Here is a 20295-nt window from a genome sequence, read left to right as displayed (position 1 = left end):
GGACGCATCCGGGGTCGAGAGGGCCCGGGGGTAATGTCCGGCACTGAGGCCGTTGCGGGGTGTGGAGCGGGCGTGCATACTGGCGGGCCCGATCCAGGACAGTGGTCCCTGGCCACTCAGACTGAAGTGGAGAATGTGAGAAGAAGGTTACTTCTTCGGTTCCCACTTCAGGTACATTTATGTACATGCGGCTTGAGTCACATGACGGGTGCCACGTCATCCTCGGAGGCAGCTGCAGGCATCCGGGTGTCCCCGTGGGGGATCCCGAGAGCGTCCGCTGCATGCGCGCGTGCTGGGCATAGCGGGAAGCCGTCTGGGGTGTGTGGGCCGGACGGGTCAATAGTACATCGATACAAAGGAAGGTGGTCCGTGTAGATAGAAAGAAATAAACAGGAAGAGGAAGATGAGAAGAATGAAATAAAGAAAGGGGAAAGAAGAGGGAGGAAGGAGGGGGGAGGGGGATAGACAGTGGGGAGCAGGTGTGGTGTGGCTGGGTGGGTCCGGGTGGACCCGGGTCAGGCGGGTGTGCCCTGACATCACCCCCTCCTTAAGCCGCTTTGCCTCGAAGCGGCCAGGGGGTTCGTTCTCTCCCTTCCTGGGGCGTGGGGGTGTGTTTGGTGGAACTCCTCGATCCGGTCAGGGGCATGGATTAGTTGGTCTTGGGGGAGCCATTCATTCTCTGAGTTTGGCCAACCCGCGAACTTTACTAAATACCAGAGCTTCCGGCGTAACCACTTAGAGTCCAGTATTTTTTCCACTTCATATTCCTCCTCTCCATCTACGAGTTCTGGGCCCAGGCGGGGGTCGGGGGGTCGTTCTGCGATCTCGTCCGGGCAGTAGGGTCTTACGTTCGTCACAGATACGACTGGGTGAATTCCCTTTTGCCGTGCGGTGAGCTGGAGCTTGACAGCAGCCGGGGAGACGACCTTGACAACTTTGAAGGGGCCTAGCCACTTATGGTCTAGCTTCTTGGTCAGGCGGTCAGTCGTATAGTTTTGGGCGCTGAGCCAGACTCGGTCACCCTCCTGGTACTTGGGGGCTGTCTCTCGACCTCGGTCGTAGTAGCGGGCCATCTCGTCCGCTGCGTGCTCCAGGGCCGCCTTCGCCTCAAGCTCGAAGGGGGTTCGATGGGTGGACGAGTGGACGCGGTTGTTGTAGGCAAATTCTGCCAGTGGGAGCCAGTCCGCCCAGTCGTCCTGGCGGTGGTTGACAAACACCCGAAGATAGGCTTCGATTTCCTGGTTAACCCGCTCTGTCTGTCCATCAGTCTGGGGGTGGTAGGGCGTTGAGGGGGTTAGCTTGACCCCCAGGAGATCTGCAAGTTCTTTCGAGAAGCGCGAGACGAAGGCGCTCCCTCTGTCGCTAAGGATCTCTTCCGGGAGCCCGTGGTGCTTCCAGACGTGCTCTAGGAAGAGCCGGGCGATACCAGCCGAGTCCACGGATGTCACGGTGGGGATCGCATGGATGTGTTTGGACAGATGGTCCACTACAACTAGGATGGCGTTATAACCTTTCGATTCTGGGAGCTCTCCCACCATGTCTACCGAGATTACCTGCCAACGGTGGGTGGGGACTTTATTTGGGGTGAGCTTCCCAACCTTCCGTGCGGGGAAGGGTTTGACGCGGTTACAGGTGTCGCATCCACGTACGTATCGCCCGACATATTCTGCCATCCGAGGCCACCAGTAGTCGCAGGAGACGAGCTCTAGGGTTTTCCATCGCCCTGGATGTCCCGTCGCCCACGCGTCGTGGTGTAGCCGTACCAGATCGTGGCGGAGTTGTGGGTCTTTTGGAACGTACACCCTGCCTCGGTAGAGGACCAGCTCTCCCTGTCTCTCCCACTCGTCCGACCTTAACGTTCCTTCTCCCAGTTCCCTCATGGCCTTTACCACCTGCTCGTCGTGATCTCTCGCTCCTCGTACCCTCTCTAAGATATCCGCCTCCTCACCTTCCACTGAGACTGCTTCCGTCGCATGGGCCTCAAACCAGGCCGGTTGGAGGAGGGTCAGCCCCTCGTTGTCATCCCTTCCCTTCGGGTGGTCAGCGCGGCGAGAGAGTGCGTCTGGTTTCCCCATGAGCTTCCCTGGGCAGTGGACGAGGGTGAAATGGAAGCAGGAGAGGAAAAGGGACCATCTGGCCTGACGTCGATTTAACCTCTGGGCCATCCGGAAGTAGCCCAGGTTACGGTGGTCAGTGTAGATCTCGACTTTCTCCTCAGCACCTTCCACGAAGTGTTGCCATTCCTCGAGGGCTCGGACGATTGCAAGCATCTCTTTATCGTACACTTCGTAGTTGCGCTCTACATCCGTGAAACTTTTGGACATGAATGCTACCAGGTGGAACTCTCCATCCGGTTGGAGTTGGGAGAGGACCGCGCCAGTTGCAAAGTTGGATGCATCGCACTCGAGCCTGAAGCGGCCGTGGTCGGTAGGGAAAGAGAGGACGGGGGCTGTGGTGACGGCTTCCTTGAGGGCACGGAAGGCATCGTCTTCATCCAGGCCCCAGTTCCAGGTTTGGGTCTTCCGGGTCAGCCTGTGAAGGGGGCGGGCTTTCTCAGAGAAGTCTCTGATGAACCGGCGATAGAAGTTTACGAATCCTAGGAAGGATTGTACTTCTTTCACCTTGGTTGGGGGGGGCCAGTCGAGGACACCCTGGATCTTCACCGGGTCCATCGCGATGTTACCCTCCGAGATAACGAGGCCCAGGTACTCGATCCGGGTTCGCTCAAACTTACACTTCTCTGGTTTAAGGAAGAGCCTCCTTCTCCTTAGCGTCTCTAGGACTTCTCGGACGACCCTTCGATGTTCCTCCAGGGTGGCCGTGAAGATCAGGATGTCGTCCATGTAACAGATGACAACCTCCTGGTCGATGAAATCCCTCAGGATGTCATTCATCATGGTCTGGAAGGTTGCCGGGGAGTTACACAGGCTGAAGAACATCACCATGGGCTCGAACAGCCCCCGGTTGGTCGCGAATGCCGCCTTCCACTCGTCTCCGTCCTTGATCCGGACGTTGTTAAACCCCCAGCGTAGGTCCAAGGCTGAGAAGTATTTGGCGTTGCGGAGGCGGGCGAGGACGTCTGAGATGAGGGGGAGCGGGTACGAGTTCTTCACCGTGATCTCGTTCAGCTTCCTGTAGTCCTGGACCAGGCATAGGGACCCGTCCTTCTTCTTGACGAAGAAGACTGGTGCTCCCATGGGGGATTTGGATGGCCATATGTGCCCGTTCTGTAGGTTCTCACGTAGGAACTCGTCCAGCTCTTTCTGTTCCGGGCGCGAGAGTGGGAAGGTCTTCCCCCTGGGCAGTTTGGCATCCGGTACCAGGTCTATAGCGTGGTCCCAGGGCTTCCGGGGGGGCAGTTGGTCAAAGGCTTCTTTGGAGAACACATCCCGGAAGTCCTGGTAGTGCTCTGGTACTAGCGTCTCAAACGACGCAGGCTCAGCCTCCGGGTCGCAGGCCTCTTGGGCCATCCGCTGTGAGGGGGTCGTGGTGGCTCTCAGGTCATGGCCCCAGCTTGGGGGAATGATGGCAGCGTAGATCCCATCCCCAGGCTCCAGTACCGGGTCCTGATCATCTTGTATTCGCGGTTGTCTGCAGGAGGATGGGCAGCGGGACATGACGACTCTCTGTCGTACCCAGTCCACTTCTGGGTTGTGGTGCAGCAACCACGAGTGTCCTATGATGAGGGACTGGCGCTGTAGGCGGGATAATCGCCCACGCGCAGAGCCGGCTTGGATACCCGCTTCTACGATTAGAAAACCCCTTCCATTCATGCGACGACTCGGTACAAATTTGGTATCCAAAAATAGTCCTAATTCGTACGATTCTGACGATACCAAGAACGTCCCAATCGGTGGAGATTTGACGGAGTTCTATGTTGGGCAAGTTAGGCACAGCAGGTCACGGGCATGTGCGGGCGTGGGAATCTCAAGCGGCAACCCAGAATTCCAGCCTCACTCGTTCCCACGGCGTCTAATAAATTGGTAAAAATGCTCATTGGCTGCGTGAGAGTTATCTCCGGCTATATTTCCAATTTAGGCTCTTAATTCCGTAAATCCATTGAGATATCGCTTATTTTCTCTTATTTTCATATTTCACCATCATTTCAGTTATTGATTGATATTCCTTTATTGTTACTGTTACCCTTTTTATTATTTCGCCTAATAAGGTACCCAGGTGCCATATGGCACCAATATTTGCCATCTATTCTTTCTAAAAATAATTATTAGATATAATCCTGTACATACCGGATTTTGAAAAGAAGTTCTCCCCTCCCCCATTTTCTCTAAGGTGCTAGGACGCGCTAGAGTGGGTGTGAGTGAGTGGATTCCAACAGTAGGAATAAGGGCAACAATCTAGCCTGCAACGAGTGGGTAGTAGATTAGTTGAGCCCGGACCTTGCGGAATCCCGGAGAACCCACACCGGAGTTAAGGATCGAGCATAGCGAGTCTAGTCAAGAAAGTAGGAGTTTAGGGAGTTTGGCCCCCACGAGCTTAGTCGGCATAGAGAGCCGCGAGCCCTCTTTCAGCGCCCGAGATTTGCAACCGCAAAGCATGCCCGCTCTGTGTGTCGCCCGAAGGTCAGGAGGGCTTCTAGCTCTTCTGTTATAGCTCCATTTTCGTTCGGGGTTCCATCGACATTACGGACGGGAATGGGCTGGGGAAGGGGGGTTGTCTCTAGGTTGTGCTTTCGGATGAACTCAGGGCTTACGAAGTTCCCGGTGGCTCCTGAGTCCAGGAGGGCTGATACAGATACCGACGCGAGGGAGGTTAGGGCGGTCAGTTTCACTGTGAGGTTAAGGGATCTGGGGGACTGCTTGGAAAGGACGTAAATGGCTGGGGGGAGACTGCTACCTCGGGCATTGCTGCCCTTGAGGTCTTCTCGTTCTCACGGGTGGAGGATGCGTTTCTCCTCTTTTTCTTCACGATGACTCGGTGCAACTTTGGCATTGGCGTTGGCTTACACGCGCTGCGGTATTTACACGAGCTATCTTCTACGGGCGGCCGGGACGCATCCCTTACCGGTCGCCTGCCTGAAAATCCCTCTGAGGTTCTTCCTCTGGTTCCCCCTCCACCGTCTCTGTCCCTTCAGTCAACTGCCTCTTCAGCCCTTCCATCAGCGTTCTCAGGTCTTCCGGGTGGAGACGTCGTACTCGGCTGACCCTGGGGTGTGGGCATTCTCGCGCAAGATGACCCGGGGTGTTACAATTGTAGCACCGTCTCTGGTCAGTCCTCGACCTGTCGAGATCCATCAGCTGGGGGCCCGTCCCTGGTGTAGGACGGGCTGCTGGGGTGGGGGGCGGAGGTGCGGGAGCAGGTCGTGGGGGGTCTGTGCGGGTCGGGTCTGGGATGGGGTCGCGGTCAGCGGAGGTCGAGCTGGCGGGAATGGGGTCTAGGTGGGGGTGCGCGTGGTTGGGTGGCTTGGAAACGTCGCCACTGGTTGTCCAGAAGCATGGCTTCACGCTTCCACTCAGTCCAAGTGGTGGGCATGGGGCAGAGGCGGTATATACTCTCCCTGAGCCGCGAGTTAATCGCTTGCTCAAACCAGTCAACCAGCCCGACATTGCCTAGCCTCGAGGCGGGTCCCAATATCTCGAACTCCTGGATGACCTTATCCACGGAGTCAGTCCCTTGGTGGATGACTGCCAACTTCTGCCGAGCTGTGGCCTCCCGGTTCGGGTCTTGAAACATGGCATCGAGTTCCGTGTTGAACTCGTCCATGGTTATGGTGGGGGAGCTGGCTGTCAACAGGGTGATCGTCCGTTGTGTCGCCCACGCCCCTGCAGGTCCTCCCTTCATGTAGGAGAGGACGAAGAGGATCTGGGACAGTTTGGTAGGGAACTCGGCTGCGCGGACATGGAAGTAGATCCCGCACTCGGCTTTGAAACGATCGAGGTCTTCACTGGCTCCCGAGAAGGGAGTGGGGGCAGCGACCTTCGGTGGTTTGGGTCTGGGCGCGAGTGTGGGTACGGGCGCGGGTGCAGGGGCGGGTGCGGGTGCAGGTGCGGGTGGGGGGTGGTTGCGGGTTTGGCTCTCCACAATGGCTTGGAGCTCCTGGAAGCGGGCCAGCAGGTCGTCATACTGTTCTTCTGACACCATGGCTGGGGAGATGGGGGAGGCGGGGGAGATAAGGTTAAAACCTTCTTCTGCTGTCAGGGACGCGACCGGGGTCGAGAGGGCCTGGGGGTAATGTCCGGCACTGAGGCCGTCGCGGGGTGTGGAGTGGGCGTGCATACTGGCAGGCCCGATCTGGGACAGTGGTCCCTGGCCACTCAGACTGAAGTGGAGAATGTGTTATTATTATTAAAGGGGAAAACTATACTACTTACCTAAAGTGGAGAATGTGAGAAGAAGGTTACTTCTTCGGTTCCCACTTCAGGTACATGCGGCTTGAGTCACATGACGGGTGCCACGTCATCCTCGGAGGCAGCTGCAGGCATCCGGGTGTCCCCGTGGGGGATCCCGAGAGCGTCCGCTGCATGCGCGCGTGCTGGGCACAGCGGGAAGCCGTCCGGGGTGTGTGGGCCAGACGGGTCAATAGTACATCGATACAAAGGAAGGTGGTCTGTGTAGATAGAAAGAAATAAACAGGAAGAGGAAGATGAGAAGAATGAAATAAAGAAAGGGGAAAGAAGAGGGAGGAAGGAGGGGGGAGGGGGATAGACAGTGGGGAGCGGGTGTGGTGTGGCCGGGTGGGTCCGGGTGGACCTGGGTCAGGCAGGTGTGCCCTGACACAAACATCACAGTACTCCATTATTACAGACAGGGGCTCTGTTGGCCATGAAGTTCGAGTCATTCACCGAATGTTCAAGGTAAGGGCGTCCAATCAAGTCTTTTCCTTTTCATAGGTTATTAAGCTAACTTTGACACAGTCTGTGTGGGACAACAGCAAAAAGTCCCCCCACGCTACAGTTAAGGGTTGGTTTCTTCCAGTTTTGCATCTTATCACTCTGACCACAATGGCTTGCTTATTTGACATTAGAAAAGGCTCAAGATCATTATGAAAGGATACCTCATAGCCTTGACGAAAACACCAAAAAAAGCAAAGGTAGAGAGTGTCACAGCCGTGCATTCCGGCCCATTAGCCGCTGTAGGCAGGATAATCGCCCACGTGCAGAGCCGGCTCGGATACCCGCTTCCACGATTAGAAAACCACTTCTATTCATGCGACGACTCAGTACAGATTTGGTATCTAAAAATAGTGCTAATTCGTACGATTCTGACGATATCAAGAACGTCCCAATCGGTGGAGAATTGATGGAGTTCAATGTTGGGCAAGTTAGGCACAGCAGGTCACGGGCATGTGCGGGCGTGGGAATCTCAAGCGGCAACCCAGAATTCCAGCCTCACTCGTTCCCACGGCGTCTAATAAATTGGTAAAAATGCTCATTGGCTGCATAATAGTTCTATTCAGTCACATTTCCAATTTCGGCTCTTAATTCCGTAAATCCGTTGAGATATCGCTTATTTTCTTTTATTTTCATATTTTGCCATCATTTCAGTTATTGATTGATATTCTTTTATTATTACTGTTACCCTTTTTATTATTTCGCCTAATAAGGTATCCAGGTGCCATATGGTACCAATATTTCTCATCAATTATTCTAAAAATAATTGTTCCTTATATCCTGTACATACCGGATTTTGGAATAGAAGTTCTCCCCTCCCCCAAAAATTCTCTAGGACGTGCTAGAGTTGGAGTGAGTGTGTGGAATCCAACAGTAGGAATAAGGGCAACTGTCTAGCCCACAACGAGTGGGTAGTAGATTAGTTGAGCCCGGACCTTGCGGAATCCCGGAGAACCCACCACGGAGTTTTAGGATCGAGCATAGCGAAGTCAAGAGAGAAAGTAGAGTTTAGGGAGAGTTGTCCCCCACGAGCTGTGTCGGCATAGAGAGCCACGAGCCCTCTTTCACCGCCCGTCCTGATGCCGCCTGAGCCCATTACTGCTATGTGTCAGGGCAACCACACCTGACCATACAACCCCAGAACCACCTTCCCTGACCTCCCCCCACTTCCCTGATCCTCCCATCTTCACACACCTTTTGCAACTACAGCCTGCACGCGAACCCGTGGGAAAAATCACGTGGGTCAAGGCGAGCAACTCGCCTTAACCCATGTGACACCTTTTCCACATCGCAGGAACATGCTCGGCTCCTACCCTTAGTCACGTTACAAACTGTATAGTACATTTCCCTTTTATAGTAGCCAAGCAGGGAATAGGGAAACTTACCCTTCTTCTCAACTCAATCCCCACTTAGGCAAGTTGTAGCTACCTTCCATAATACATGACAACTCAATCCCCACTTAGTGAGTTTGAGGAGCTTGGGGTAGGATCCAGCACTTGGCTGCCTGGGACACTGCAAGTGTCCAGTTCTGAGGTAGGGCCGCCCCCGGACAGAGGCCGGGCCCTGACACTATGCGAGCGTGAGCGCGAGCCCCGACCTCAGCCCTATCCTCCCTGAGGACTCCCTGCTCACTCCCCTGCTTGCCCCTAGGCTCCCCTGCACCTGGCCGACTCCCCCACAGCCACACCAACCTTCACACCCTGAGTCCGCCTCCAGCACTGTGCCCAGCACGACTCCTCTACCCCATCCACTTGGCCCCTACAGGGCCGCTACCATTCCCGTGCCCGACTCTAGCCCAACTCCGAGTCCAGCACCGCTACGATACCATCGCCACTATCGCAGCCCTATGCTCCTTCCTTTATTTACCTGTTATTGTTTGTTTTGATCCTCGGTCATTGCCAGCCACTGTGTGGCCAACCCCGCTCCTTATTCATGTTTGCTTCCGGACCCTTCAGCCTTCGGCCCAGGTCCACTCCCATTCATTCCTTCCTCCTATATATATCCTGTATACTACATTATAGTACTTTAGCTCGAATATTGATGTGACCACGACCCCTAAGTCCTGACCCCAACAAGGCAACCCCAGTGAGTCTGAAATGAGGGCCAAGAGACAGCTAGGGGGCACAGCACTCCCTTTAGAGTTGCTGAGGCCAAATGCCCTACCCTCGGGCCTTGTTTGATGCATCGTGGCCATCGCAGCCAATAGTGGCCTGCATCGGTGACCTTCGGTGCCGACTCCGGATCAGTGTCTAACAGAGAGTTTACAAACTCACCAATAACTTTTCTTTAATTACATTGGTGATAGGCTCGGTATCCACATCAAGCGCTCAAACCTCAGGCTCTAAGAAAACTACGTCTAGGGTGAATGCAGATCAAAATCCAAACACGCGTGCTGTGATGGAGAATATACCAGGTCCCCCACATGTCTACAAAAGTAAGTACAGGTTTCCAACACTTGACAAATATCTCACCCTTTCCCATTGTTACAAGACCGAGAACAGACACCCCCGGGCCAGATTATTGGTCTTACAGAAACAGGGCCTCATGTTCTTGTCCTGGCCACTCTGTCACCAAAGGGAAAAAGTAAGAGTACTTTAAAAATAGCCATTTCACTTCTAATACAACAGTACAGGTACAGAAAGCGATGACAGCGAAAGCGACTTGAAGGGTCTCATTTACAATGATGAAGAATCTGGTGCAATTCTAATTTCAGACCTTACACACTAATGAACTAACTACCTCTTCCCATAAAGACGAGGAATTCCTGACTGCAGAGTTTGGATTTGAACACTGGCCCGTGTCAAACATCAACACACCCATCCGAGACCGCATGGTGGAAAGCAAAGGATGGCTCACAAACCCGCTACATGTGTATCGTGAAGGAAGCATGCATGTAATCCTGCCATCAGAATATGAAAGTGCTCTCCAAGGATCCATGGTTCAAATCTCATTCACTTTGTCTTGCCATCTAATTGGAGGATGTGAAGGAAAGCGCGCAACCTTCACAGCAAACATTGGTGAAGTCATTGTGTTGAAGGAACCTGAGGTGCTGCCAAGTTACTGAGCGGAGAACGGCTCTCCCACAAAGCAATTATATGCGGGGCCTTCGTTTTCCCCAGCAAAGCGGCAAAAACGTAAATAGGTAACCGATACGCATCAATGCCAGGTATCAATGCTACGTTCAAGAGCGTTTCGACGGCGGACTCCCTCCTCTTCCTATGCTCCTTAATCTTGTACTGTATGGACAGGCCATATTTATTCATGAACAACACACTGTTCACTCATACCCTCTTTGGTTTTCGGATCCTATATTTATGCAGCCATCTGGCTATCTTTCTAACTCTACACGCTTGTTGCATCTCATAGTTATATTCAATGTCTATTCTTCCGCTGATTGCCCCAAATCTTGTGAATGAATTGTGCCTGTGAACCATACGCGCATACAGAACCTGGTCTTGCAAGCAAGGTCAGGGCAGCGCAGCAGCCATTCTAGTTTTTAGAGGTTTGAAACAAAAACCGTATCCGGCAGTTAGAAATCCGTGGATATGCGGATCAACCGCGGATTATAGATAATACGTTTCAAAATTAATTTCGTTAGAACGGCCCTGATGAGAGCTTTCTAACAACACCAAATATGTCCATATTGGTGGAGAACTGACAGAGATATGGGGAAAATGGCACAAAAGATGGGTGTCAGATGCCAAATTTGGAAATAACGGGCCTGGGTGGTTAGATAGGACTTGAAAAAATTGGGAGAAAATATGGAAACATAGGAGGGGTATCTAGGAAAGTGGGATATATTTAATCCACGGATAATCCACCTATCTGCGGACTAGAAACCGCGGATATTATCCTCTCAAAAGCCACAATAGGGTAAGAGTTACAGTAAATATGGGGAATTTCACCCCTATTTGCCTCAGATCTCCTGCATATCTGCAAGCAATAAATCATGTGATAAAACTGCGGATAATCCGCAAATCTGCGGATTAAAAACCGCGGATATTTTCCTCTGAAAATCCAAAACCGGATCCGTGAATTTCCGGATGCGGTTGCGGATATCCGCAGATCATCCGATCCACTAGGAGCCCTAACCCTAACTATCACCATGTCATTGGAAGAATTGTGAATGCATTAGAGAATATGGATTTAGAGGCTATGTAATCGCTAGTTTATCAAGCCTTGACAGCAATGGCAACAATGAGACATGGCATTGACAGTAAGGAAAATGAGTAAAATACAAGTTGAACAAAAAAAAAACAGATGAAGAATGACTTTGGTGATGTTGACGACGTCGGTGACGATGATGACGCAACGGAAGTCGATGCCGGCAATACATTCGACCGGGGACCGTTGCGCAATGTATTGTAATTGAAAAAATCAGTCACGAGCTCCCAGAGCTTCTCGGGCCCTTGCGTAAAACTTATTTCTGGCTATATTTTTCTCTCAGTGCACCAGAGCCATCGGTGCAGCTACTCAGATGGTTTACCACTATCTAAGAAGGTTGGTTGACTGGCAACCCCCACATACCGTTTTATATTCATTGGGTCACGAGTACTGTACTGGCACGACCAACAACCTCTTCCCACGGCCTCTGGGAGTTGCCGGAGCCATAAATCAATTCAATTTTGTTGATTTTTAATTCAATCCAAGACCTTCGCGTGACACGTGACAGGTTGTTGGTCGTGCCAGTACAGTAGTAGGTGCCATCGGACCCAACAACATTGCCCCCCGTGAACCCTACCTTTCAACCGGGAAATGCCGACACCCTGGGCAACAAGCACAAGTGGCACACAAATCTGGGCAATTTCCGTCCTTAAGTCACGTTACCCTTACGCGTCATCGGAGTTTCGATTGGGACTCCGACGCATGTTGGGCGTCAACAAATGGCCGGCAACCCCATTCCACTAGAGTTTTCCGATCTCATTCGCTCCTCATTCAGCCATTCGCCTTCACCACAGCCTAATGGCGACGTAGATTGTAGCATTGGTGAAGAAGAGTTAGTGACTATGCGCCGGCAACTCATAGATATGGGGTATCTCTCAACCTCCAAGCCAGGAGACTTGGACGCAACGCATAGGGAGCGCGTGCTAGTGGACATGGTTAGCATTCCATCGGTTATATGTGCACAACTCATTAGTCTCCAGGTTTTGCGTCTCCTGCGTGCCAGGAGTGGCCTCCATACATCCCAACTCATTCGACAGGCTGAGGTGATTTCGGAGCTGTCCACGTATACGGATGTTATCAACCAGCAACACGCGCAAGAGCGGGAACGATGGGAAGCTGAAAGGTTCGCGTCACATAGGCTTATGGATGCAATGTTTATCCGCATGCAAAAAGAGGGTGTCAGCAAGCTAGAGGAACTCGAGCGCGAAAACCGTAGTATTTTTTCAGAAAATCGAGTTCTTCGGAAGCGTCTTCGGGATACGCAAACAAGGCTCGACCAGCTTGAGGCTGAACTCCACGCGCTGCGTCCATTCTTCTTGTACACAAGTTGTGAAGCTTCTGGACGACCCATTCAAACGTCTCTATTAAGTTCCCCGTCCCCACGAACCGCCAAGCCACGATCTGAAACGTTTACCCATCGTGACGTGGCGGGGGAGGAACCAACGGCTGATATCTTATCCCAGAAGCAGACTTCAAGATATGGGCGGCCTGAATTGCCGATCCTTGGTGATGCTCGCAGCGAGCATATGCTGCTAGTCGCCCGAAAATTGGGACGAGAACGAGTCGCCCGCATCGCTCTGCCATTGCAATGCCCTTCAGCGAGTGCAAATGTGGACCAAGGAATGTTATTTCCCGCCAGCCCCTACCCATTGCATCGTCTCGTCAGCCCGCAAACACCTACGGGGCCCCGGATTTCCGCTATTTTTGGCTCTGTGCAATCTATTACTCCTCTATGCTCCTCTCTGCTCAGCCCTACAATTATCCCTCCGACCTCACGGAACCAGCTTCCACGCCCAAATGCTGCTGCTAATGCTGCCGCAGCGGCCGCGGCTGTCGTGGTCGGTGCCTCCGGAGCACCCGGAGCTTCTCCTCAGAAGCAGAAGACGGCCAGCACGTTTGGGATTTCGCCGTGTAAGAAAACTCCCTCAACTCCTGTTCATAATCACAGGAGCTTGGACGCTACTCCAAGTACGAGTGGTCTGGATAATCTCTTCATGGCTGCAAAACGGGTTCTCGACCATGATGACGATGAGCCGCAATTGTCCACGCCCACCAAGAGACGACGCATCGAAACAGAATCCCGCGCCAAGCCTGGGGCCCCTGTCACTACACCGAACTCTCCTGTCGAAACAGCAATGAGTGCTCTTCAAGTCTTAGCGCAGCAAGCAGTCACTCTTGGATCCAGTGATCGTGGCGGATATGATTCTTCTGATCCTCCTGATGTTGTGGTCGTTGAGAATGGGCGTGGCGCTGCTAAAGGGCAGTGGTCGCCCGATCCGCCTTCTCCCAGGCTCCCAGTAGATGAAGTTTCTCAAACTTCAAAACCTGCGACATACCTGAAGTATGCTCCTGATTATAAATCCCGGCCTAGTAGGGGTTTGTTACCTCCGCCACCTGACTATTCCGCAGCTTTTGGGGGTACGAAGGCCAAGGCTAAATCGACTCCGCTTGGGAAGTCTGCCCCGTTGCCTCTGCTGCCTCGAACACCGACTATCATTAATCCCTACTCCCCCGGTGTCCTAAACTTAGCTCATTCTCAATATGCCGTTCGTGCCACCCCTTCACCATCTCACCCAACGTCAGCATCCCAAACCCATGCACTCAGTTTGAGGGGCCATGTCACATTCTCTTCGCCACTTTCGGCTACACGTTGTGCAGTAAAGGAACGTGTCGGATAAATACCATGGACAAATGGGCGAGAGTTTGTAAAATAACCAAATCGAGTTAGGCTAACTCCGGATCTTTGGTCACGTCGTCACTGGTTGCCACATTAATATTATCTGACTTATTTGCTACTGCCCGCATCCACTCTTGTGCTTTCATCAAGAATTCCCTTGGCTCTGTTTGCTTCGGACCGTTGTCATACCATACTGTAAGGGGATCTTCATAATATAACATCCTGCGAACCCCCGAAAACGTGAACGAATCCTCGCAGTTCTACAATTTATATTTCGTGTGAGTCAAAGCTCTAGGTGGCGCTGGGCTTGCAATGGGCTTGCTTGAAGGGCTAGGCTTAGGGAGTCTACCACGTCGAGCAATGTCTAGTTCCTCTTTAGCCCTTTTGACGGCCTCTGTGAATACTGGAATTGTGCGCAGCGCATACGCAATACGATCTTGTTGCGACAGCTCCCCAGGAGCGTGAGGGAGGAATTCGGGTTCTTTTTGATAGCCCACCATAGCAGTGTGCAGCAAGATTGCTCTGAAATTAAATGGGTGAGAGAACGGCGGTATTTGAAAATGGACATACGCGGTGAGTCCTGTCACTGGTTTTACTCCAAGATCTTCTCTTCCGGTGAGGAATTTGTGCATTCGGACCTTCGACTGGCCCCATGCAATATCTCGATAGGAGTAGTATTCATGCCCGTGCGCATCTTCCTCGATTTGATCCGAGCTCATTCTCTTCCACCCAGTATACGCTCGCTGATTGGCCTCTGCCTTGGCAGAAAGGTTTCCTTCAGAATTCGGAGCCTCTATCTGCCGGGTGCTGGGGCTAGGTTCGATGCTACTTGGACCACCATTAGCATATAGTGGTATTGGTGGAAGGCCTGGGGCTGACGGTTTTACTGCGTGGATATTATCGATGGGGATTGTACGGAGGTGCCGAGCAAGGAAGTTTGGGGAGTGTGGATGGGCTTCAGAATGCGGCAAGTGATATCTTGCAAAGGGGGCGTCGCGGAGAAGAAAGGCGTGAAGAGGGTGGGAAAACAAAGCACTAACTTCTGGTTCGTTGAGGATGGGCTAGGTTAAGATTGTAGAGCAATCAGTTATATGGATGAACTACGAACGTACTCGAACCTCTGGGTCCAGAATTAGTACCACCACGCTAGCGGGTCATGTTCAATGTCATGGTGTCAAACTTGTTGGTGAGACATACGGAGTGACCAGCAAATGGGTTCCAATGACTAGATATAAAGGTCAGGGCACGATACGAATCTTTGGGTGTGTTGAGCTGACGGAATGGTTGGAGGTAGCACAACAGCGGAATGCGATACCGGTCCTGGGGTAGGCCGATCTGTGTAACGGAATCGTGGAGATACCTCGAGGATGAAGAGGAAACGGGCGTACTTCCTCAAATGCCTCACGGCGCTAAATGGAGAATGGACACAAACTTTAACGTGGTGTTAATGATCGAAGAACATGTCGTACTCACTGCCGTGTCCTCCAAATTGCGATCCCCAGGCTCAAAACGGCCTCCCGGAAGGGATGTGTCTCCAGGGAAGCTTCTAAGGGTTTCAGCCCGTCTTTAGAAATGATATTTATTTCCGTCCAAGGCTTCATGGAAAGACAGCCTGATACCTGCTAAGCAGCACATACAAGTCGCCATTGCGTCCGACAAACAATGCAACCAATACGGCGGCACTCCTCGATAATGGATAAATTGGATCGGGCGGAGAAGGAAGTTTGTACCCAGCCAGTGTTTGGAGGCATCTGGGCAAAGCGCGAGGTCAGCGAGGATACACCCATGGAGATCAAGTCCTACTTCCGAGTGTCTCCAGTAAGTATGGTTGAAGAAGCCAACGCCCTAGGTATCCTGATCTTCCTTCGTTTAGTGATTCCAAGCAGCGACAACGCATTTGGGCCGGCCATGACTGTCCGCGAGAGCCGGAAGTCGCCTCGGCGCAAATAAAAGTACAATATTCATCAGAACAGTCCAATTGATTTACATAAGTGATTGCTCGGTCTGCCAAACCTACTTATATCTACATAAAGTTCATCGACGATGTATTCCCCTATCCTTCTCGTGCGGGTGAAATTCCCTCTCGTGCGAACGATCCCGTTCGCGTCGCTCATGGTAATCCCTGCCATCCCTTCGAGGTGACCTTGAGCGCGAACTCCGCCTGAAACTACGCAGTGGTCCCTTTCCACTAGGAGAAGTGTCAAATATATATTCGTAGCCACCACTGTCCTTACTGCCTGGAGCGGATTCCCGATAACGGGACGTCGCTTGTAAGTCTGACCTCCCTGCGAAGCCACCAGAGTCGTGCCTTCGAGTGTCGGTGATCCTTCTGGAAGACTTGGATGCGCTGTGCCAGCTTGTATTCATTTTGGCGACGGATTGGGAGCTGCAATTGAAAGGTGAGTACACGTTTTGGAGTCAGAGCTCAGGTTACTTACAAATCTACCCAGATGCGTCGATCGTCAACGAGCACGTTTTGCATTTTAAAATAAGCCTGGGGGAGATGGTCACTGAAGCCATCAACAACCATTGGATCATGCACATACTTGCTCAGCGTCCTCACGTTTGTCAAACTCAATGAATGCGTATTGCAACGAATCACCTGTCTTTTTGTCGCGGATCACTTGGCAGCTCATAATTTTTCCGAATCTTGAAAAAATGAGCTCAAGATCTTCGTCACGAGTGACCGAGTTTAATTTGCAAACGAAAAGAACGTTTTCAGGTGGTCGAACGTTTGCAAAGGGAAGGTCCCCAACCATTTCCAGGGTCAGAGCCGAGGCTTTGGCGGCATTCTGGCGTCGTCTTTGTTCAGCCTCCTCCTCGGGAACCACCTCGAGAGGATCCTCATCTTCGGCAATACGAACCATTTCCAGATCCCTGTCTGGAGCAATAGTTGGGGAGGCCGGCGGAACGACGAGGTTAGGGGGATCCGGGAAAGGGTCGTCTGAAAGCGATGAGCCCTCGGCGTCAATAAGGGCTTCAGGGCTAAGGGATTATACCCATACCTAGAACGATAACATGCCTGATACGAATGTCCTTAAGAGGGCGATTCTGAGAATCAACAAACACTTCATTAAGCTTCTCGAGCGTGTCAAATCCTTCAACGACGCGACCGAAGACGGCATGTTTCCCATCTAAGTAGTCAACATCGTCCGCCAGTGTGATGAAAAACTGGCTGCCACATCCTCCAATGCTCTTGCTATCAAGTGATGGTGCAACAGCCATAGATACGGTTCCTCGGCGGGCATGTTTCAGCCGTGGCAAGATTTCAGGGACGAAATAGCGGGCCAAGGAAAGAGGTGTGGATCCAGGCACCTTCGAGGCTAGATATGACTCAAAAGATTCGCCCCCTGTACCAGTTGCCGTTGGGTCGCCAGTCTGAGCCAAGAAGTCCTTTGAGACTGAATATATCATGAGGCCCTGACGTTTCGAAATGGCGACAAGGGACACACCATTGAAAAATGCGTTTAGGTTGTAGTAATAGACCTTGCACAGTTTGAGAAAATTCTCGCATGTCCTCGGGCATGCTTCAACCTCAAGGTCAATAACAATATCCCCCAGGGATGTCTCCAGCAGCACGGACATCGATATATATATGAGGGTGGGAAATGTCCTTTACGTCAGCGGCTTGACCCATTATGCCGAGAATCCTATGAACTACGGCCCAGATCCTCTATCAATCCTCCTTCAGTCCCAGTCCATCTTACCTGTCTTCGTAGCCGCTGGGTTGGTGCTGTTTGCGGTACTTTCGAACATTGCCTCTGTTGCCAATATGCTGTTTGAGAATTTGGGTTTAAGCTATGTTATGGACTGGATAGGGAACATTCTAAGGCTTAATGGAGATGACCTTGATGTTCCTGGTGAAAAAAACGACAATGTTGTTGAGCTACGTTCCAGAGATGGCCTCAGACTACTGGGACGTCATCCCACAGGTAGTTGCACTCTCTGCATACATGACCTTCAGCTAAATTTACCGCAGAGTCACAAGACCATCAATGGTATCCTGGGCTTGTCAATGTCTCGGGGACATACTGCTTCATGAACTCAGTGTTACAGGTGTGAGATGAAGGCTACGGCACGTTCGTGGTTCTGACTAATTGATTAGGCGTTCTCCTCTCTCTCGTATCTTCAACCTCATGTCGAGGAGGTGTACTCGAGGGCGGAGGCTCATGATATCCCGACCCCAGTGACAGATGCAGTACGCAATGTTCTAAAACGTCAGGATCATTCTTTTCTTCATGCTCCATTCGACCTGATTCGGATATTCAGTTCTCAACACGCCATCTAGTTCTCGGACATCTCACCGCCCTATCGAGATAATCAATGTTCTCTCAGCGCCCTCCAATGATGGTAAGCGCAGCCTACTCTTCTCGTCCCGCGAACACCAGGATGCGCAGGAGCTTTTCCAGCTGCTGTCAAGTCTGATGAAGGATGAATCGCTCGCGGTACATCGGGAGGTTCGACGAGAGCAAGGACTCAGTTCGGCACTTATTTCTGATTCTGCGCGTGGTGGTTTTAGCCCAATCCGCGTCACAAAATCCGTCTTCGATGGACTGACCGCTAATCGTAGGAGCTGCATGGTTTGTGGGTATACAGAGGCGGTGATGCATTTTGGTTTCGACAATCTCCAGCTTACTTTGCCATTCGCTGTACGTTTATTCCCGTTTAAACTGATTATCTTCTGTTTCCCCAATATTTTCATATTGGAGGCTTATTATGTCGTTCCACAGGCTTCAATAACCCTGCAGGACTGCCTCGCGGATTTGACTAGGTTGGAAGTGTTGACTGACTCAGCTTGTCGGAAATGCTCACTAGTAGCTATGCACACCTGCATACAACATGAGCTTGCACACGGTGGGAGCGACGAGAAGACTAGCGGCAAGAGCACCAAGAAAAGAGTGCGTGAGATGCGCAAACTGGAAATCCTGTTGAAAGCTGCGCTTACCGAGGGTCGTATTGAGGAGGACATCCGGGGGTTGAAAGTAGAGCGGGTAGTTAGTAGAGCGAGCAAACAAGTCATGATCGCACGGGTAAGTTGCGTGTTTACGGAAATTATTTGTAATCAATTCTCTCCCAGGCTCCTCAGATACTGGTACTCCATCTTAACCGTTCCATATACCATGGTTCGGCGGCGAAAAACCCCTGTCGTGTTCAGTTCCCTGAGGTTTTAGACCTCACGCCTTTCACCACTTCTGGTCAATTATCTGTTCTCCCGTCTTCTCCCATTTCCAGCCTTCCTCTGAGGCTCTCCACATACCAAAACTCCCGTCGTATTCTTTACAGACTCGCTGCAACCGTCTGCCATTATGGTGCCCACAGTTTCGGTCATTATATCGCTTACCGACGGAAACCGAGCCATGGTACACCTTTATCCCCATGGCTTCCCTCGCTCCTCTCCACAACGAACGAAGATTGGCTAAGGATAAGCGATGACTCGGTTGATGAGGTTGGCATCAACTATGTGTTGAGCGAGACAAGCGGGACATTCTTGCTATTTTACGAGCGAATCATCCCACATCAGGACTACCCATCACATGATTCAAATGGTGTAGCTAACTTGGATCTTGTGTCTGATTCCTCCCAACTGGATGCATGCCCATCACTTCCTCAATGCCATCTGACTCCTCGCATTGTGAGAAGTCTTTCAACTGGATATGCAAGAGAGCAAAGCGCTGCTCACCCAATTCCGCAGCAGACGCTGCCTGTAGACAAATCTTCCATGGGGTAGGCAGCACCTGTACAAATTCCAATGATGGTTACTAGACCTGGTGAGGAGACACCAAGCTGGGTGAAGGCTACATCAAATCTATAGAGGCTATAGTATGAGAAATATAAGAAGAGATCTAATGTATTATAGATACCTATGTTGTTGAAGGGTTGCTTACTATTTTGGGGACAGTAATGTTCCGTTCCCCCATTTGCCTCAGGCCTCTGATATTCTGTCTAAAAATATGCTTTAATGTGCTGTATATTCAACAGGGTGGAGGTAAAAGGCTACCGGGCCTTTACAACTACTCCGAGGTATATATATGTAAATTACATATCTTGGCACAAATAAATAAAGAAATAATAGCATCACTATAATCGGAATTATAGTGAAGTAAGGTTAATCCCTTACAGTTGTGTTAGCTGCAGCATCGGTAATGCATGAGTTGTGATATGTGGAAGAGTAAGAATGATATTGTTTTCACCTCAGACTTGAGTTAGAGATCTGAAAGAGATGGTTCCAATTTCCTCTCTTTTGTTATATATACTAGTCAAACTGCTTCTGGCTGGCTTTGGACATATAGAACTGAGTGAAAGTCCTGCTACTCTGTAGCAGGTCCTACATTTTTTTGTTGTCCCATTTCACAAGACTACTGTACTATAACAACCATTGGTTCAGTCACATGTCACATGCAAACTGTGAACTGAACTAAAGTAGGTTTTGTCATGCAAGACTTTGAACAGATAAATGTATTGACAACTGGTTCCCATGGAATCCAGGAGTTGCCGGAATCAGCAAATCAATTCAGTTTAAGATTTTCACGTGATGTGTGGCACATGTCACACTGAGGGATGAACTACACAAGGAGATGGCAATCCCTGAAAACCATGGGAATGAAC

The 20295-nt window shown here is 51.3% G+C and overlaps 5 protein-coding genes across 5 annotated transcripts; 3 read left to right on the top strand and 2 right to left on the bottom strand.

Moving 5' to 3' along the window:
• Positions 1–9245: 9245 nt before the first annotated feature.
• EI90DRAFT_3019543 (uncharacterized protein) lies at positions 9246–9912 on the top strand (the record flags this gene model as incomplete). Its single annotated transcript, XM_039057375.1, has 4 exons — positions 9246–9282; positions 9339–9431; positions 9481–9543; positions 9602–9912. 4 exons carry the CDS (start codon positions 9246–9248, stop codon positions 9910–9912), a joined length of 504 nt encoding a protein of 167 aa, XP_038911706.1.
• Positions 9913–11773: 1861 nt separating this feature from the next.
• EI90DRAFT_3075246 (uncharacterized protein) lies at positions 11774–14018 on the top strand. The gene is made up of 2 exons (XM_039061562.1): positions 11774–11947; positions 11993–14018. The coding sequence occupies exons 1-2, from the start codon at positions 11855–11857 to the stop codon at positions 13688–13690; spliced, it is 1791 nt and encodes a 596-aa protein (XP_038911705.1). The 5' UTR covers positions 11774–11854; the 3' UTR covers positions 13691–14018.
• On the bottom strand, positions 13950–15442 carry EI90DRAFT_2934410 (NUDIX hydrolase domain-like protein; the record flags this gene model as incomplete). The annotated part of the gene is made up of 9 exons (XM_039055108.1): positions 13950–14211; positions 14260–14350; positions 14606–14750; positions 14802–14835; positions 14887–14914; positions 14967–15024; positions 15078–15098; positions 15163–15253; positions 15309–15442. Coding segments are annotated over 9 exons (864 nt in total), but the record flags the coding sequence as incomplete, so codon positions are not given.
• Positions 15443–15630: 188 nt separating this feature from the next.
• On the bottom strand, positions 15631–17621 carry EI90DRAFT_3281995 (cyclophilin-like domain-containing protein). The gene is made up of 5 exons (XM_039066868.1): positions 17142–17621; positions 16695–17090; positions 16236–16633; positions 16128–16183; positions 15631–16075 (listed from the first exon to the last, which is right to left on the bottom strand). The coding sequence occupies exons 1-5, from the start codon at positions 17272–17274 to the stop codon at positions 15724–15726; spliced, it is 1335 nt and encodes a 444-aa protein (XP_038911703.1). The 5' UTR covers positions 17275–17621; the 3' UTR covers positions 15631–15723.
• Positions 17325–19757, top strand: EI90DRAFT_3075243 (uncharacterized protein). The gene is made up of 6 exons (XM_039061561.1): positions 17325–17621; positions 17669–17745; positions 17795–17906; positions 17959–18338; positions 18420–18719; positions 18767–19757. The coding sequence occupies exons 1-6, from the start codon at positions 17342–17344 to the stop codon at positions 19415–19417; spliced, it is 1800 nt and encodes a 599-aa protein (XP_038911702.1). The 5' UTR covers positions 17325–17341; the 3' UTR covers positions 19418–19757.
• Positions 19758–20295: the final 538 nt, after the last annotated feature.

This window comes from Cantharellus anzutake, assembly GCF_015039405.1.
Source record: "Cantharellus anzutake strain C23 chromosome Unknown EI90scaffold_60, whole genome shotgun sequence".
NCBI lineage: Eukaryota > Fungi > Basidiomycota > Agaricomycetes > Cantharellales > Hydnaceae > Cantharellus > Cantharellus anzutake.
Note: the sequence above shows the minus strand (reverse complement) of the source record. Positions and strands in the feature narration are given on the sequence as shown.

Coding starts and splice junctions, on each gene's coding strand:
- EI90DRAFT_3075243 (XM_039061561.1), top strand. CDS start 17,342: ATGAACTACGGCCCAGATCCTCTATCAATCCTCCTTCAGTCCCAGTCC. Junction 17,746..17,794: donor TCATGAACTCAGTGTTACAG/GTGTGAGATGAA, acceptor CTAATTGATTAG/GCGTTCTCCTCTCTCTCGTA. Junction 18,339..18,419: donor AGCTTACTTTGCCATTCGCT/GTACGTTTATTC, acceptor GTCGTTCCACAG/GCTTCAATAACCCTGCAGGA.
- EI90DRAFT_3281995 (XM_039066868.1), bottom strand. CDS start 17,274: ATGTCCGTGCTGCTGGAGACATCCCTGGGGGATATTGTTATTGACCTT. Junction 16,634..16,694: donor CAGGCATGTTATCGTTCTAG/GTATGGGTATAA, acceptor CATCGCTTTCAG/ACGACCCTTTCCCGGATCCC. Junction 16,184..16,235: donor AACGTGAGGACGCTGAGCAA/GTATGTGCATGA, acceptor CATCTCCCCCAG/GCTTATTTTAAAATGCAAAA.
- EI90DRAFT_3075246 (XM_039061562.1), top strand. CDS start 11,855: ATGCGCCGGCAACTCATAGATATGGGGTATCTCTCAACCTCCAAGCCA. Junction 11,948..11,992: donor AGCGCGTGCTAGTGGACATG/GTTAGCATTCCA, acceptor ATTAGTCTCCAG/GTTTTGCGTCTCCTGCGTGC.